Raw genomic sequence first — 18,745 nt, forward strand, 5'->3', positions numbered from 1 at the left:
ATCACCATGCATTTTCCCAAAAATATTTTCAAATTTCCTTAACAAACAAGTAAGAAAGTATGATCTCAAGTCCTATCATATAATGCCCTACACTAAGTAAATGAACAAAAACGTTTTTCTTTTAAATTTTCAATGAGTGATTTTCGGAAGTAATGGGAGCTATGTCCAATTATTGACCGATCACCATGAAATTAGGTCGTGTGATTTATGTCTTTATGAAAGTTATTTATGTTGAATTTTATATGTGTACCAATGTTTTTAGGAGATTTATGCACGTTAAAGTGCGTCGGGTCTTATATGGGAGCTACGATTAAGTATGGACCGATCATAATAAAATTTGGTGACATCAATTCGGTATATAAAAAACTTATTTGGAACGATATTTGTTTATATATCTATATAAATTAAATATTTATGACCGATAAAGTCCAATTTCGTACGAACATTTGTATGGAGGCTATGTGAAATAATGGACCGATTTCAGCCAGTTTCAATATGCTTCGTTCTTGGGTCGAAAAAATTATATGAACCAAATTTTATTAGACGTACGGACGAACATCGTTTCAGATCGACTCAGAAAGTTATATTGTTAAGAAAATAAATGTATTCTTTATGAAAAAAATTTACTTACGGTCGCGAACGTATGAAATTTTGCAATTAAAAAAAAGAAACTTTATTTAATTGTAACCCAAAAGTTTTTTTTTATTTACAAATCAGTGACAGCGAACTTAATGAAAATGTGTTCTGCCTGGCTCCAGTTGACGTTTAATGAAAAGCAATTACAATAAAATGATGTTTTCGGTCGCGAACGTACGATTAAAACATAGATAAAAAACAAAGTAAAAATTAACCGTTAATCGAACTTTTTATTATAAAAACATAGACTGTTTTTTATAATTATAAAAAATAAAACACGATGATTATCAACATTTTATTTTTCGATCCTGGTAGACCATTCAGGGAAAATGCCCATAACATAGACAGTCTAAAAAAGGATTGATTGTAAACAAACCTTGCTCCGACAACTCTCCAATGGATTGCTTTATAAAGTACAGTACAAAATAAACGTTTAAAGTGACTTCACCATAGGTTACTAAGAGACACTAAAGTGACTATTGACTTCATGCTATGTTACATGGGATATCAATATACTGAAGCAGTAATAAAAATAAACTGTCTGAGAATTATATCAGCACAATTTGTGTAAAACCAGTTTGTACCAGTACTACTTGCTTGTCACAAATGTCTTATCACTTGGCTGACTCCATTTTATATATTTTGCTCATTTGACACGTGTGTGCTCTTTGTACTGCAGAGAGAAGACAATTGGATACTTTATGCATCCCAAGTAATCTAGCGAGAAGACAATTGTCACTTAAGTGTCTCTAAGTAATCTAAAGTGTAGCCACTTTATACGTTTTGTGAGTAATTCGTACAAACTGGTTTTATACAAATTCTGCTGATATAATTCTCAGACAGTTTATTTTTATTTTTACTTAAGTATACTGATATCCCATGTAACATAGCATGAAGTCAATAGTCACTTTAGTGGCTCTTAGTAACCTATGGTGAAGTCACTTCAAACATATTTTTTGTACTGCACTTTATTTTACCCACCAGAAGCGTTGACTACTTTCGTTCAGCTATCAGACAGTCTCATTGTAATCAAAAATTGATCCCCTGCTTAGGACATGCACGTTTTAAAATAACTAGTCAAGTAGCTGATCAAGTAACCAATTACAAAGCTAGTAAGGTAACTGACGCTATGTAACCAGTATGTGAAGCCTACTTTGGACCAGCTATTAGACGGTCCCATTGTAATCAAAAAGAGACAATTGACCCCCTGCTTAGGACATGGCCGTGTTAAAATGACTAGTCACGTGGCTATTGAAGTAACTAGCTCCCACCCTAAATGATGGGTAAAATCACTAGTTCGCTACTGTCTCCGAGAACTGCTGGGTGCTTTGATACTTCGCATATACAGATACATACATACATATGTATGTCTATATGAAACGAAACTGACCCTCTTAAATTATTTAATTGACACTAATTTAAAATGAGAGTAACGTAACCCAAATGTTGGCACCAATTTAACCCAACCCGCTTGGAATCATATGTCTGTTTGTAGGTTTGTATGTATGATTGCATCGTTATTTATTCCTATAGACAAATTAGGCATCTACTGCTCGCTCACCCGTTTATATTTATTTATTATGTATGTACAATGTACATACATACATAAATTCATTACACATACGCACTTGTATGTATGTATTTTATTCATAAATTTTAGTTTCTTAAAAAAAAAGATCTTGGGTTTCTTTCTTATTTTTTTCAAAAACTTGCACTTTATTTCGAAACTACTACTGTAGAGGAATAAGTTCGCGCTCAAAGTGTGTGTCGGTTTGTCTCCTGTGAAAAAAGACAATTGAATTATTATTTAAAAAAAAAATACAATCTTAAACCAAAAATCAATCGGTAATTAATTAATTAGAAATAAAAAAAAGATTTGAAAACAAAACACTGTGTACCTTTAGGTGCCGAATAAAACGTAGCAGATAATTTGCGTGCCGAATTTCAATAAATTATTTACTTTACCACAAACGTTTTTGAGAGTGTAAAGTTTTTAGGGAAAAACAGGATAACTGTGGATAAATTTTGTAGACAAATGGATTTTTTTTTAAAAAATCCTTACAAGAATGAAAAACAATATCTCTGTTTTCCTAAAATTTTTGGTTTTTTAGAGTGTTAAGATATAAAGGATTAACTATTGCCTTATTAATGTTTCATTATACAGTATTTATATTGAGGTCTACAGGAATAAGTAAAGTGAACCTGGCCGAATGTCTGAAAATGTGAATATTTAAAAGATTTAATACTTTACTGAAAACTGAGCATTGGCAACAGCAAGCATTATTTGAGAACAACCTGTTCATTTATCAGTTGTCCTACAACTTAAATTAAAACAAATAAGAGAGCTATATTCGGCTGTGCCGAATTTTATATAACCTTCACCAAATTATACTTCAAATAACAAATTTTTTTTTTCCAAAGTTGTTTTTTTTCATTTTTTTTACCAATACTTTACTTTAAAACTTGTACCTTTGATGTCTAATAAATTTAATACCAATATGTTATGTTACAGATTTTTTTTTTGTAAAAAAAACAATAAAAATTACATAAAATTACAATTTTTTTCGACTAGACCGACCATACTTTCTTAATTGTTTTGAGATATATGTATATGTACATTAAGCTGCGTCGATTTGTATGAACGATCAAAAAGTAAAAAATCGTATAGCAGAAACTTCTAGAAAGATTCCTCAAGAAACCATAGGTCTAAAATCAAATCATATCTTGCCCATTTGCCCATATATATACTGAAATATCATTGGATAAAAGACGAAATGCGCAAGATAGGATTCACTCACTAAATGTTTCTGATTCAGCTGTTTTTAAATTGAGCTAAATCTCCAAGATACAGTTTTTCCAATGGTAAAATGTAATTTTGATTTGAAAATTAAATTTCAAAATCAGACATTGTTTTTATATCATTAAATTCTTAATACATACATAGTTGCTTGCTATTGTTATTATACATAAATAAATAAATTCTGTTTGCGAAATAAGTAGAATTTGCTTTTTATATCCTTCACCTTCGTGATAAGGGTATATATAAGTTTGTCATTCCGTTTGTAATTTCCACAATATAATTTCCCGGCCCTATAAAGTATATATATATATTCTGGATCCTTATATATAGAGGAGTCGATTAAGCCATGTCCGTCTGTCTGTTGAAATCAATTTTCTGAAGATATCTTCGGGATCCAAATCTTCAAAAATATTTTTTAACCCGAATTTTTTTACCGAAAAAAAAAATTAAAATACCAAAAAAAAAAATTTAAAATTTAAAAATAAAAAAATTTTAAAATAACAATTCGAAAATTTTGTTTTCCTAAAAAATTAAAAATCAACTTTGGAAAAAAAAAATTTTGTTTACCTAAAGATATTTAAAATTTGTATTTTGAAGTATAATTTGGTTAAGGGTATCTAAGATTCGACACTTGTTTTTTGTTCAAATCGTTTAAAAGTTCTAGAGTATATGAAAGGAACACCAAATATATTTTTGTTATGCCGATGTTTAAACAATCAATACATTAGTATTCCTTTAATTCTGTGTGTTGCTCTAGAGTTCCGCCTACACTTGATTTAAATGAAAGCTATCTTGTTACTGCTAGACTTAAAATTTTATGGTTGTCTAATTAAAAGAAATTTTGCTATTTTGAAATCTATATAACCTTTAGGAATTTCAACATAAATATCCCGCGATATTTCTCATAGTGCACTCAACTGAATTATTCTATCTTCTAGCCTAATTTGAATGCCACTAGGTGTATGAAATGACGGATACAGCAGACTTCTTTAACTGTCTAAAAACAGAGTTATGTGATCCAGCAATAATATTTATTGAAACTAACGAAATCTTAACCAAACGGCATCACTGCTACACACTGCGATAGGTTTAACATACAATACAATTGGGGTATTCACACGGTCTACTATTTGGTCATATTGTCATAATAATAGTTTAAACTAATTTTTGTTGTGTTTCGAACAAAAAAGTTCTAAACTAATAACACTATTTGAACTACATATGTTTATTGTTTTGTCATAAAATAATACTTTTTTTGTTTAAAACTCAACAACAATAATATATTAGGACATTATGACAATATGACTAATAGCAGACCATTTGAATACCCCAAATATTATAATAGAGGATTTTATTTCCAATATTTTAGCAAATGCTTAATTTAGAGGTCAATCTTAATACACCAATATTGCATAGGAACAAACCAAAAAACTTTTTTATTAGAAAAGCGGTATAGAAATTTTAGGCCGGATCAGCCTTCAAAAAAAGATAATGCTATTTACAAAAAAAAAAAAAAATTTATGATTCTATCAAGCTTTCAAACCAAGTATTTGTAATAAATAACCATTAATACTTTTTTACGTTTTTATTTGGATAACAAAAATGTCTAACAAACATTTCTATTCTTATTAAAAGAAGTCTAGTAAAAATACATATCTAACTTAACCGTTTTTTATTTAAGTATTTGAATTTAAAAACAAATATTAATTTAAAATGTAAACAATAATATTTTTCAATAAAATAATGTTTATAAGATCTTGTTGTATTTTCTTATCATTACAGTATGAGTGTTCCAACCTATGACAATAACAATATCACAAACGATATGGAGGCCGAAGATGGGTAAGTCTAATTAAATAATATTTAGAAATACTATGCTGATAAGCCGGATTTGAAGCATAGATACAACTTGATTTGTTGCTATTGTACCAAAGTCTGGGCCAAATGCTGATGTTTGGTATTATTCGGATAATATGAGCCTTCTCAATTTGCAACTTGTTGATCTACTACTTACATTTTATTCACAATGAACTGTAACCGTCGACCGCCGACTTGTGAATAGGCCCTGAATTTGTGTGACAGCTACTGAATTATTTTAAAGACGGCAGCTACAAAGTAAACAGCTGATTTATAATTCAGTGGTGCCACTTGAATTTCTTTTTGTTTTTACTTTAATAAAAAATAATTCCAAAGTTTTACAAAGTCATTTACATTTTTCATTATATTAGTAACACTATTCTGATTTGTAGTTGACAAATATAGAAATTAGCATAATTCAGCTGCAGCGGCAAAAGTAATCGAGTGGCTGTCGTCAAATGAATCGTCTTCATTTAAACGTGTGTATATTATTTTTGACAGATTGCAGTTGGTAGCCTGCCGTGTTTAATGCATTACTTATTTTGATTTAAAAAAAAAAAAAACTAGTAAGAGAGCTATATTCGGATGTGCCGAATTTTATATACCCTTCACCAAATTATACTTCAATATAAAAATTTTTAGGTAAACAAAATTTATTTTTTTTCCAAAGTAGTTTTTTTAATTTTTTGGAAAAAAATTTATTTTAAATTAAATTTTTTTTTTTAAATTTAAAAATATTGTTTTTTGTTTTTTAAATTTCGTGTTAAAAAATATTTTTTCCGATTTTGAACCATTGTAGGTCCAACTTACTATGGTCTTATATATCCATATTGTCAATATTAATGACTTAAGGTAGGGTCACACATGTGTGTTTTGTAAGATCAAACAGCACAAAGTATACAGTGGCGACGCGGCAAAAAAATATATTTGTCTCTGTCGTTCGAAACAATTTCAACTGGTTTGGTTTTGTGCTTATTTATATAGTTGTTTGTTTTAACGCACTATCTGTATTAAACCGCAAATTTCTATAGAAACAATTTCAAAAAAAGCTGATTTTAGTGTTTTTGAACTGTCAAATTTGACACCTCTGTATACTTTGTGTCAAACAGCATCAAATAAAATAACACTAAATTTTTTGCTTTAAATAGTCCTATGTAAAACAAGCTTTTGAAATAAATAAAAGAATTCAAATGTATTTCATTTAGTGGTTGGGTCTTTTTCGTCAAATATTTGTCGTGTGTGACCCTACCTTTAGTAATCCAGATATAGGTAAAAAATCGAGGTTGTCCTGTTTTTTTCCTATCTCAGCCATTTTTTTTTGCTGATTTTAAATATGAAATTTCTCGATAGCATATCTGACAGAATTATTGAAGATTTGGATCCCGAAGATATCTGGGGTCTTCAGACGGACATGGCTTAATCGACTCCGCTATCTATAAGGATCCATAATATATATACTTTATAGGATCGGAAAATTATATTGTGGAAATTACAAACGGAATGACAAACTTATATATATCCTTCTCACGAAGGTGAGGGGTATAAAAATAAACTGTGCAAAGTACTCGTATGCGCACCTTAGTTTGATTGCTTATTTGATGAAACATTTGTTTTTAACCAAATTCATAATAAACTTTATTTTGTTTTAAACGAAGTTAAATTTTTTTCTGGTTTAACTAATCTAACAATAAAACAAAGTTCTGAACAGTAATAGCTGAAACTACAATATTTGTTTGCCCATCACTGCACAAAAATACGAAACTATGAATTAAGTGATCACATAGTATAAAATTAAATGATGTTTAAATTCGTCTGTCATTTAGATAAGTTGATGTGTGTTGTTTAAATAGTTTGATTATTTCTAAATGTTCTTTTGGTGACATTTATGACCTACTGCTGTCTCTCTCTCTCTCTCTTTCACGCTCCCTACTTGACTCACTCACACATTCTTGAACAAATAAACACAGATAACAGTGTGATGCATTAACAATGACTGGGATTATGTTTACGATATTGAAACATTTCCTGCGCTTGCTTACCAATCGAATGTATGCAACTCTCCGTCCACTCAACCGAATATTTGAAATAACTATGGGTTTGTCATGTATTAACACTGACTAATCAATGGGTTTCATTGAAAATCAAAGAAAAATACAAATCATTAAAAACTCCAAAGTATTTTGAAAGAACTAGATGTAAATAATAATGACACTTCCTTCTGATAAAGAGGTTATCGCAAAAAAAAATAAAAAATAAAGAGCAGTACGACAGAATATTTCAAAGGGTTGATACCACAACAGAATTTATACAAAAAATAATGTATACGACTTTATTTTTGGAATTACAGTTGCTTTCATTCATCTAGAATCATCGCACAGTTGTCACACGGAAATTTAACTGCGTCTTCTTACCAAAACAATAAAGAAAATCACATTTTCTTCATCATTTTAGAAATAGACTACATATTCTTATCTACTTCATAGAAGTCTCTAAAATTTTTTTAGTTTTTGTGGTGTATAAGTTTGAATTTTACAACAATACTTTCACGAGGCGATTTTTGCTGCTGTTTTCCCCACACTTTATATTTGGCAGTTAAGAGGTATAGAACGTTACGCTATTGGCATAAGCTACATATTTATGATAATAAATCGTTCAAAATTACCGAAAAAGAAAACCCCTCATATACATACTACATATCGCTCATTTGCTGCAACAACGTCATAACTAAAAATCCGGGTGTTTTGAACTGAGTAATACAAAATATGCGCCGTTCTTCAGTCTTTCATATCGTTTTATCAGTTTTAAAAAAAAGTCAATTATTTTTTGTATGAAAGTGTTTTTTGTTGTTGTTGTAAACGTCAAAATTAAAATTCATGTTTTCTCGTATATTTGACAAGTAAACATTTGCGTTAAATACAGATTAGAAAGATATTAGTATCTACTATTTAAATCAGATTTTATTTCTGAAATCGTATGATTTATTGAAAATTTATTTAAGAAATAGTAAAATGTCATAAAACATTCAAAGCCGTTTTTCTCGAAACGACTTTTTATGAATTATGACGTTGTTGCAGCAAATGAGAGAATATCTACATACATACATATGTCTATTATATAGTAATATTAATTACATTTATTGCTCCATCTATTTTCAGATTTTCCTCATCAATGCTTACATTTGCAGCCGTGATGACCTTGCTGATCATGGTCGTGGGAATTTTTGGCAATTTCCTTACCGTTGCAGCCTTAATTAAATGCCCCAAAGTCCGCAATGTAGCAGCAGCTTTCATAATGAGGTAAAAACATAATTTCATTATACATACATATATTTTACGACTCTGAAGTTTGGAAATGCATTTTTCTTTAAATTTTTGCAAAAATGTTGCCATTAAATAATTATGTAAAAGAATTTTAATATAAAAGAATCGAAATGTGTACGTAATAAGATATTGGTTAAAAAATGTTGAAGTTATTAAAAATTCCCCAGGCCATTAACGTGTCCTGGGTCACTTGAATAAGAAATGTAGAAAGAAAATTAACAAATTTTGTTAAATATGCAAATAAAACCAAGTGTTTAGATTAAATATATCCGTTTTTATTTGTATTTATTTGTTTAGTATGACCAATTTTCGAATTTTTAGATAACACAGGGCAACAAAATCGAAAAAATTTTGGATTCTTTTTAAACCACTACACAATTTTGAAGTTTTGTGGTTCCAGTAGTACAAATATGGTCCAAATTTTAAATTCTATGAAGAAGTTTTTTCTTAAATTTTTTTTTTTTTCTAGAATTGCGAATTTTTGTAGATGTTTCTCCACATAATTTATGATAACTCAAAAAGGTTTAGTCCGCTATTACTGAAATAAACATGGAAAAAAACTTTATATAGCCTTTAATTTGTGAATGTATTTTAATCGGCTCTGTAGTTTCGGAGTTATAATAACAATTTGAAGCAAAATATATATTTTTTACATGAAAATAGCAAATTTTTTTGTTTCAAAAAACTCATGAAAAATCGAAAACGGCAGAAATGGTTCAGGTTTATTACTTTATCACAAACCCACATATAATATCAACAAAATGAGATATCGATCATAAAAATCTATTGATTATTTTCGAATTTATTGACAATTAAGTGAATTCACTCATTTTCAGAAAATTGTATGTGCTTACAAGCACGTTCTTTGAGTGTAAATTTTACATGTGTTTTGTTATTGTAACAAAAATTTTAACAAAAACAAAACACAAGTAAAATGTACACTCAAAGTACACGGTTGTACGCACATACAATTTTCTGAAAATAAGCGAATTCATTTAATTGTGAATAAATTCGAAAAGAATCAATCGATTTTTATGATCGATATATCATTTTGTTCCAATTACTTTTCGATAACGCAATAAATCTGAACAATATCTGCTGATTTTTCATGATTTTTATAAAACAAAAAAATCCATTTTTCACGTAAAACATACATATATATTTTGCTCCAATTTGTTATTATAACTCCGAAACTACTGAGCCGATTGAGACGCAATATATATGTATAAGAAAATTTGTACATAGCATGGGACTCAATCGAAAGAAGAACATTAACTACTCAATTTTATGTATATCAAACAAAAAAGTAAAATTTTGTGAAAATGAGCGAATTCACTTAATTGTGAATAAATTCAAAAAGAATCAATCGATTTTTATGATCGATACCTCATTTTGTTGCCATAATATGTGGGTTTGTGATAAAGTAATAAATAGATATTTTCAGTAAAAAATATATTTTTTGATTCAATTTGTTATTATAACTCCGAAACTACTGAGCCGATTAAAACGCAAAATATAAGCACATTAAAGGTTATGTAAATTGGAACTTTTTTAAAATAATATCGGACTAACCCTTTTTGAGTTGTCATAAATTATGTGGAGAAACATCTACAAAAACTCATAATTTTAGAAAAAAAAATTTAAAAAAAAAAATCTATCCATAGAATTCAAAAATTTTACAATTTTTGTACTTAGGTAACCATGATGCATCAAATCTATATAGTGGTTAATGAATGAAACCTTTTTTTTTGCTGTTGACCTGTGTAATTACTTTGGGATTTATTGACAATAAACATATAAGGGAATAAAAATTTATAAAAATTATGTCAATAAATTCCATAGTTGTTTTGTATTATGGGAAAAACTTTTTTTTTTGCCATATTTTGACTAATAAGTTTTAAATGAAACATATTCACATTGCGATTAATTTACATTAAAATGCAAAAATATTTATTTAATTTCTCTAAATTTCTTGCAAAAACGTGGCCCTACCTTACACGTAATTGATTTTAGTTCACGAATATGTTTTTAATCAAACTGTGTAAAAGTGATTTGTTGTGTTCGTGAAAACTAAATTTAATTTTAATCGTAAAATCTTATTTGCTTTTTTATTTTCCATTTACGTCTTTATAACACATTATTCTATTTATAATAATTTAATTGCAGCTTATGTATAGCCGATCTATTATTCTGCGCTTTGGTTTTGCCATTTAATGCCTTTCGTTTCATTGAGGGCACCTGGAAACCCCGAGATTTTCTCTGCAAGATGATACCATTTATTCAGTATGGCAATATTGGAGTTTCCCTTCTATGTATTGCTATGATAACCATTAACAGGTTAGTATGTATTTTAGAATGGCCGGCCCCTTTTTGTGACTTCTAACATTATTTTCAAATATTTAAAATTTTATCAAAAACTAATAACTTCTAGAGGTTGTACATTTTATTTAAAGTTTCATATTTTGAGTCAAATTAGCAATATTTTCCAAGAAATTAATTACACCCTATCTATGAAAGAAATTTTAAAGTTAATTTTTGTTAAAGTCGACTTTATTTTAAAATGGAACTTTTGTTTTTATTTGAAAAAAAGCTTCAAAGCTGTTTTCAACATATATATTCAAATAATTGAAAGTATTTTTCAATGAATGTAAATAAAAAAATATTTTCAAAAAAATTAAAAAAAACAAAATGTACATAACAGTTTAAAACAAAAAGTTTTTTTTCAATAATAAAACAACATTTTAAATTATATTTGAAATTTGTTTTATGGTACGAAATTTAAAATAATAGCCAACTTTATTGACTTAAAATCGACTTTAAGGCTTTTGTAGTTAGGCTGATAAATGTTAACCCCCGTATTCATAAAAAAATCAATTTTAAGGTTTAAAATACAATTTAGTTAAAACACATTTTAGGCCTAAAATAGCTTTGTTATAAATTCGTATTCATAATCAGCATTTTAAGTAAACAGTATTTTAATATTTTTTTTTAAATTCTGTGATGGTAACACTATAACTTTTATGTGCCACTTCAATCATAGTGCAGCAAAACAATGAATATTAAATAATAAAGTTCTCGTAATATTTTATTTTTCAGTAAATAAAATCTGAAATTACAGATTAAACTTGTTGTTAAACTTACACAATCAGCGAATAAAAACCGTTCCTATTTATATTATGCCTAGGGTTTTTATACCGGGAATTCCCGGTACAAATTTCCCGGGAATTTTAGTCGGGAATCCCGGGAATTAAAAATTGACAAAAATACATAGAAAACAAGGTAGAACTCTATTTTTTTCACCAAAAAACAGTGAAAAGTTTTTTACAGTTTTTTGCTTATATCTCGTCAATAATAGACCGCTTATCATTATTATTATTTATTTAGGGTTTTTCGTATGAAAATTTAATAAGTGAATTCATTATTTATAGAATTTATTTCTTATTGAATTATTCTAATTTATTTAAATTTCTTTTTCAAATCCATAACAAAATAACTTTAAAAATGTATTAAATGATTAAATTTTTCTTCAATTCAAATGTAGTACAAAAAGGCTTAAGACAATTTTTTCAATTAATTTTGTAAATGATTTGATTTAACAAAAATGTAATCATTCAAAAATTTAATAAATTATGTTATGAATTAATTTTAAAATTAATTAAATTAAATATTAGGAATGGATTTATGAAATGAAAGGCTGGCATTCTTGAATTGCGGATTAAGATTTTAGTGAATTAAGCTCAAATTTTATTAATTAATCCGAAGCTCTGATATTTAATAATTATAACACTAAGTTTTTATATGAAATTTGGTTATAATATTCCTAATTTACAGTATCATTATATATTTCGGGAATAGCCGGGTACCCGGGAATGTAGAAAAAAATTTCCCGATTCCCGGGAATCAAAAATGGTCGGGAAATTAAAAACCCTAATTATGCCTAAATGTATTAATATACAAACATTTTTATATATATTTTTCAATTATTATTAAAAGTATTCGAATGACGAATATTCTGTGATTAAATAAACATCACTATTTTATGATTTGTTTTATTAATTTATTTTTATTGTCATTTTGTTAAATTGTAACAGAATCTAATGATTTTCTATGAGAAAACTCTTAAATTTAATGCCGGAGTGAGTATATTAGATTGTGTGGACCTTCCTACACGATGTTTTCACATTTAATTACTACATTCCGTTACACGTTAATAGTAAATTACAAAAATGTCTATAAAACTAACTTGTGAACCTCATGTAGCTCACTGCCGGAGGAATATCTAACAAAATCATATATTATTATAATGGTAATTATTCACCAGCGGAGTTAGAATTACGTTTAGCAATTGCAATATTATCGTCTATTATTGCAAATTTATAAACATTTATCTTTAAAATTCCTTTTTTTTAAGATAAAATGTAAAAAGAATACCTTAAAATAGCATTTGAAATAGGTATTTTAAGCTAAAATACGTTTATGAATACAATTTTAAGGAATTTTGCTTAAAAATGCCTTAAAATGCTGTTTAAAATTTTTATGAATACGGCCGTAAAAGTATTCAATTCAAAATAGTTTTTGTATTTCTTTTACACATTTTTATGTAGAAGAAATCATAAAATTTCATCCCAAATTTTATATAAGTACACAGAGAAAACAGATTCGTAATGGTAACCGAATTTGTTGCCAATTGAATTTTTCGGTTTTAGCAACTGAAAATCAATTGATAAAGAAGAATTTCAGTTGAAGTAACCAAATTTTTGTTACAAGTTCTAAAATTTTGTATCCACAACTGTAAAATTCGGTCACCAAGGCAGAATCATTCGATTGGCAACAAATTCGGTTGCCATTACGAATCTGTTTTCTCTGTGTATGATATAAAATTGCTTAATTTATATTGAGTATAACTTTTTAACCGCTTATTCAATTTTTACAATATTGGTTTCGTATTATTGCTTATAGTTTCAACATATTTTCCTAAAAATCCTTTTTTTTTTTTAATATAGGAAAATTTTCTTGAACAAAGGACATCTCCTAAAAGATATCTTCCATTTTCTAAAAGTTTACTATAATTAATTATAAGCAGGGAAACCAAAATATGCAAATGCATGTTTTTTCTGGTGAGCCTAATGAGCAAATGGATAAGATATTTACACGTTTCAGAACTATTTAAGAATTTTGGCATCGATATGTTAGTGCATATTTTTGCATATTTTACCCTTAAATGCATATTTTTGCATATATTTGTTTTAAGAGCATATTTATGTCATATATTTGCGTTTTTAGAGCATATTTTACTATTTAATAGCATATTTTGACTTTATCAAACAAATTTTGTCTTACTTATTCGCTGTTGTGTTATAGGTTTATACTTCCTTTGTTTAAAATTCAATAATAGATGGCTTTTAAACAAAAAAAAAAAATTAAAATTTAAAAAAAATTTAAATTTAAAAAAAAACGATTCGAAAATTTTGTTTTTCCAAAATATGAAAAAACTGAAAAAAATTTTTGTTCAGCTAAAAATATTTAAATTTTTTATTTTGAAGTAGAATTTGGTGAAGGGTATATATGATTCGGCACAGCCGAATATAGCTCTCTTACTTGTTTTAATATAAAATAAGCACTATTTTAATAATAGCGCCATCTAAATTTCAAATTTTAGTTCTAATTCAAACTTAACCGCTCTAAGTGTTAAATATTGTCTTTTAAATTTGCTCCTATAACATCAGTAGATGTCGAAAGAACACTTTCTATGTATAAAAATGTTTTCAGATACAATAGACAACGATTTTTATTTGAAAATTTAAGTCAATATTTTGTAATTTATTGCAATAATAACCTTAATTGAAGAAGTGACTTTATATTTATATAAAATATCATCAAAAAATACATCTCGAGGCCTTTTCATAGCTTAAGTTCCTATAGTTTTAATGTTGTATTTATTTTTTGTTATACTTGTTTTAGTTCATGTTATTTTTGCTTATTTTATGTTACTTTACCATTTTAGAAATGAATTGTATTAGCGGTATTCACAATGTAGAGTACTTGGCCTAGTAGAAAAGCAGAAGATCTATTTATTGACAAACGTTTCAATTTCTAATGTATTTTGTTTTTATTTTTTGGATATTGTGCTCTTTTACTACATTGTCAGGCCAGTACTCTACATTGTGAATACCGCTATTGATTTTTTTTAAATAAAAGTATATTTTTTGGTTAAAAATTATATAAAAGTTTGTTTTTTAAGAGCATATTTTTTAAATTTTAAGAGCATATTTTAAAGTTTTTACTGCATATTTAAAGCGCTTAAAACGCTTTTTTTAGAGCATATTTCCGGTTTCCCTGATTATAAGTCATTGTATGGTTAAAACATATCAAAAATTCAGAGTGGGACCATTAGGAGTCCCAAAATGGCAACATTTTTTAATTCAATGGATAGATTTTTTTAAAATTTTTGTTTTTGTTTAAATTTTTGTTACATATCAAAACACATGTAAAATTTATACTCATACAATTTTATACCATTTTCTGAAAATAAGCGAATTCACTTAATTGTGAATAAATTGTAAAGTAATCCATCGATTTTTATGATCGATATCTTATTTTATTCCTATTACATGTGGCCTATTTCTGCCGTTTTCAATTTTTCATAATTTTTTTAAATCAAAAAATTTATATTTTCACATAAAAAATATATTTTTTGCTCCAATTTATTAATATAACTCCGAAACTACTGAGCCGATTAAAACGCAATATATAAACGGATTAAAGGCTATGTAAATATAAACTTTTCTAAGTTTACTTCAATAATGTCGGTCGAACCCTTTTTGAGTTATCATAAATTATGTGGAGAAACATCTAACAAAATTCACAATTTTAGAAAAAAAAAATTTTAAAAAAAATCTATCCATAGAATTAAACAAATTTACCATTTTTGTACTACTAGAACCACAATACATCAAAATTGTGTAGTGGTTTAAAAAGCCTCCAAAATTTTTTCGTTTTTGTTGCCCTGTGTAATGTTTGGGTAAATATGTCAAAAACATAAATTGATACCATAAAATGCTCCATAAAAATATCGCATTATTTTTAAAATATCCTTCGGTGTAAAAAATAATATTAAAATATGTGTGATAAACTACATGCATGTATATATTATACTATATCAAAGGATTGTGATATATAAGAGCCTCCCTAATGTATAACTTATTAACATTCCTTAGAATTATATAGAAGAATTATCAAGGGCCCATAGAAAAAAATAAGTTTAATTAATTGTTCTTATATTATTAAATATTTAACGTTTGTTGTTCCATTGTCATTGCAGATATGTTATGATTGCCCATCATAGTTCGTATGGAAAAATCTACAAAAGGCATTGGATTGCAGCCATGATCATATTCTGTTGGGTGTTCTCCTATGGCATGCAATTGCCCACCTTAGTCGGTGCCTGGGGTACGTTTGACTATGATCCCAAACTGGGCACCTGTTCTATACTGGAGGACGATCATGGTCACAGCAGCAAAACAACATTGTTTGTGACCGCCTTTGTAATACCGTGCCTAATAATTATAGCATGCTATACGAAAATCTTCTGGGTGGTTCACAAGTCGGAACAGCGCATGAAGCGACATGCTAACAAGCAGAACTCAATACCAAATAATTTGCGTACCACTTCCGTTGCCACGGGTAGCAATGCTGAAACGGGCAATGGCCAAAGCCGAGTATCTTCAGCCGATAGTAGTAGTTTTTCGACGGATGTTAAACAGGAGTCGGTGCAAAAGCAGACCACACGCATCAAGGACCAACGGGAGGTGAGGGCGAAACGCAATGAATGGCGCATTACTAAGATGGTACTAGCCATATTCTTGAGTTTTGTGATCTGCTATTTGCCCATTACCATTGCCAAGGTAGCCGATCGGGATGTGGAACATCCCAATTTCCATATACTCAGTTACATCATGCTGTATATGTCGGCCTGCATCAATCCCATCATTTATGTGATCATGAACAAACAGTATCGCAAGGCATACAAGACAGTGATAATGTGCCAACCGGGACGTTTGTTGCACTTTGGCAAACATGCTGGGGGCGGTGGCAATAATGCCAATGGCAGTAGTGTGGCAGGTATGTGATTGTATTGTTTATTTGACGAGTGATGTTGGGGCAAAGAACTAAGTCACTCTCATTTGTTTTAGAGAAATGGAAAGATACCGGATTGAACCGAATGTCGCACAGTCGCACAATGGTTTCGGCAGTGGACCAGCAAAATACCAGCTTCAGCAGTTCCGCCCAATTGCCAGCTATGGAATTGAGCAGCAAACCGAACGAAACAAAAGCCAAAGATACGATAGAATCAATCCCAGTGCCGTTGCCGTTGCAGACATCAGAGCCCACACCGATTGCGACCTCTATAGAGAATGCGAGCAAACCAAAAGTGAACGCCGACGAATTGGTGGTGACAGCATCGGCGATCGAACAAACGCCCATTCCCACTCTTGTCCAGAGCCACAGCAAGAATACCAATATCAACAACAACATCAACAACCAAAACGAACAAGTCAACAATCCAACGAATATAATAACGCCCAGGACCATCAAACGCATAGCTCTGGTGGGCGGAGATATAATTTTGGAAGAGGAAGAAGAGGAGGAGGAGGAGGAAGAGAGGGAGGTAGCGAGACAGATGACAGCATCACCACCGGTGGAAGAGGAGAACATAGAACAGACGACACAACCATCGCCACCTCCTCCATCCATTGTGAGCCAACGACCGACGCCAGTTTACGTGAACGCGAGTGTGTTGCACCAGAAGAAAAACCCATCTTACGGCCAGAACATCAACGTCATTCCAGATAATAAAAATTCCACAAAACTTTTAACCAAACCGAAACTTTAAAAGACTACTTACAATGCTTTAATTACATAAGTACTACACAAATACAATACAATAAATAAGTTTATAAATAAATAAATACGAGTATGTATTTGGTTATCACACATTCCATTTACGATGAGTCTCCCTACTTTAGACCTTTACAAATCGAATGTACGTACGACTTATCGATTATTAAACTAGCGTGGTGATATTAAGTCAATATATTATTACACATTCCAAGCAATTACAAATTTCTTTAAGATATAAATAAATAAATTCATCAATAAATATGTATACATAGTATAAATAATTAATTAATTAGTTTGTAATCTAAATCTATTCGTAACTATATGATTACACATAAGTTTTGTATTTATTTATTCTATCATTACAATTATTAATATACATACATAGATTCTACTTTATTAAATATATTATTATTATTATTAGGGTTTTAATCGAATTGAATCGTGCCTATATATTTATACATACATTCATACATACATACATATATCAATCAGCAACACAATACCAATTATAATTACTAAAATAAACATATTTTTAATTTTTTATCTAATCTAAAATATTAAAAAGAAAAACATGAAAAAACTCTGTTTATAATGGAAAATTTAACACTGGTTGTAATTTTGTAAAACTCAAGTTTAGGAAAGAGACACTAATTAGGTCCAAAGCCTAAGTGTAAAATAGCAATCAGGTAAGGTTTCTTACATATATAATTGAATAAGCCATGTCACCAAGGATCTAGCTCATTTAAGAAAAAAATAGAGATTTAATTTGAGGTTGTGACTGCTCTTGAGTGTTTCAAGATTGACCGGCACATACAGTGCCGGTCAAAATATTTATTTCCATAGTAATTTTAATTAAATAAGAAGAAATAGAGATTAATTAATGATCTTATATTAGATCATTAATTAATCTCTATTTCTTCTATGAGTAAAATTTTCTTTAAGAAATATTTACTTTTCAATCAATTATATGGTATTTTTGAAAAATACCTAGATTTTGTGCCGTCAAAATAATAGCACCATCGTAAAAAATTGTCGAAAAAATATAGAATATTCATATTTTTGTTTTAAAACATCGCCATAAAATTATAATTTAAATCTATTTATGTATGTATATCGAAATGAATAAATTTAAAAACAAAAAAATTAATTTTTCTTTTCAAATTTTTTTATTAACAAAAAAAGTGGTATATGTGAGCTCTAGTTTAAAAAATTATGATTTCTGAACGTACAA

The 18,745-nt window shown here is 28.6% G+C and overlaps 1 protein-coding gene across 1 annotated transcript in view; it reads left to right on the forward strand.

The window, feature by feature from the left end:
- The window catches only part of moody, a 31,534-nt gene extending 13,440 nt beyond the window's left edge, over positions 1–18,094 (forward strand). The window contains exons 2-6 of the mRNA XM_065507848.1: positions 5,219–5,278; positions 8,449–8,589; positions 10,780–10,950; positions 15,935–16,734; positions 16,806–18,094. Of these exons, the coding sequence (XP_065363920.1) occupies positions 5,220–5,278; positions 8,449–8,589; positions 10,780–10,950; positions 15,935–16,734; positions 16,806–17,506 (1,872 nt within the window). The 5' untranslated portion in view covers position 5,219 and the 3' untranslated portion in view covers positions 17,507–18,094. The remainder of the gene's footprint in view (positions 1–5,218; positions 5,279–8,448; positions 8,590–10,779; positions 10,951–15,934; positions 16,735–16,805) is intronic.
- The last annotated feature ends 651 nt before the right edge of the window (positions 18,095–18,745 follow it).

Source organism: Calliphora vicina, chromosome 4, assembly GCF_958450345.1.
Source record: "Calliphora vicina chromosome 4, idCalVici1.1, whole genome shotgun sequence".
NCBI lineage: Eukaryota > Metazoa > Arthropoda > Insecta > Diptera > Calliphoridae > Calliphora > Calliphora vicina.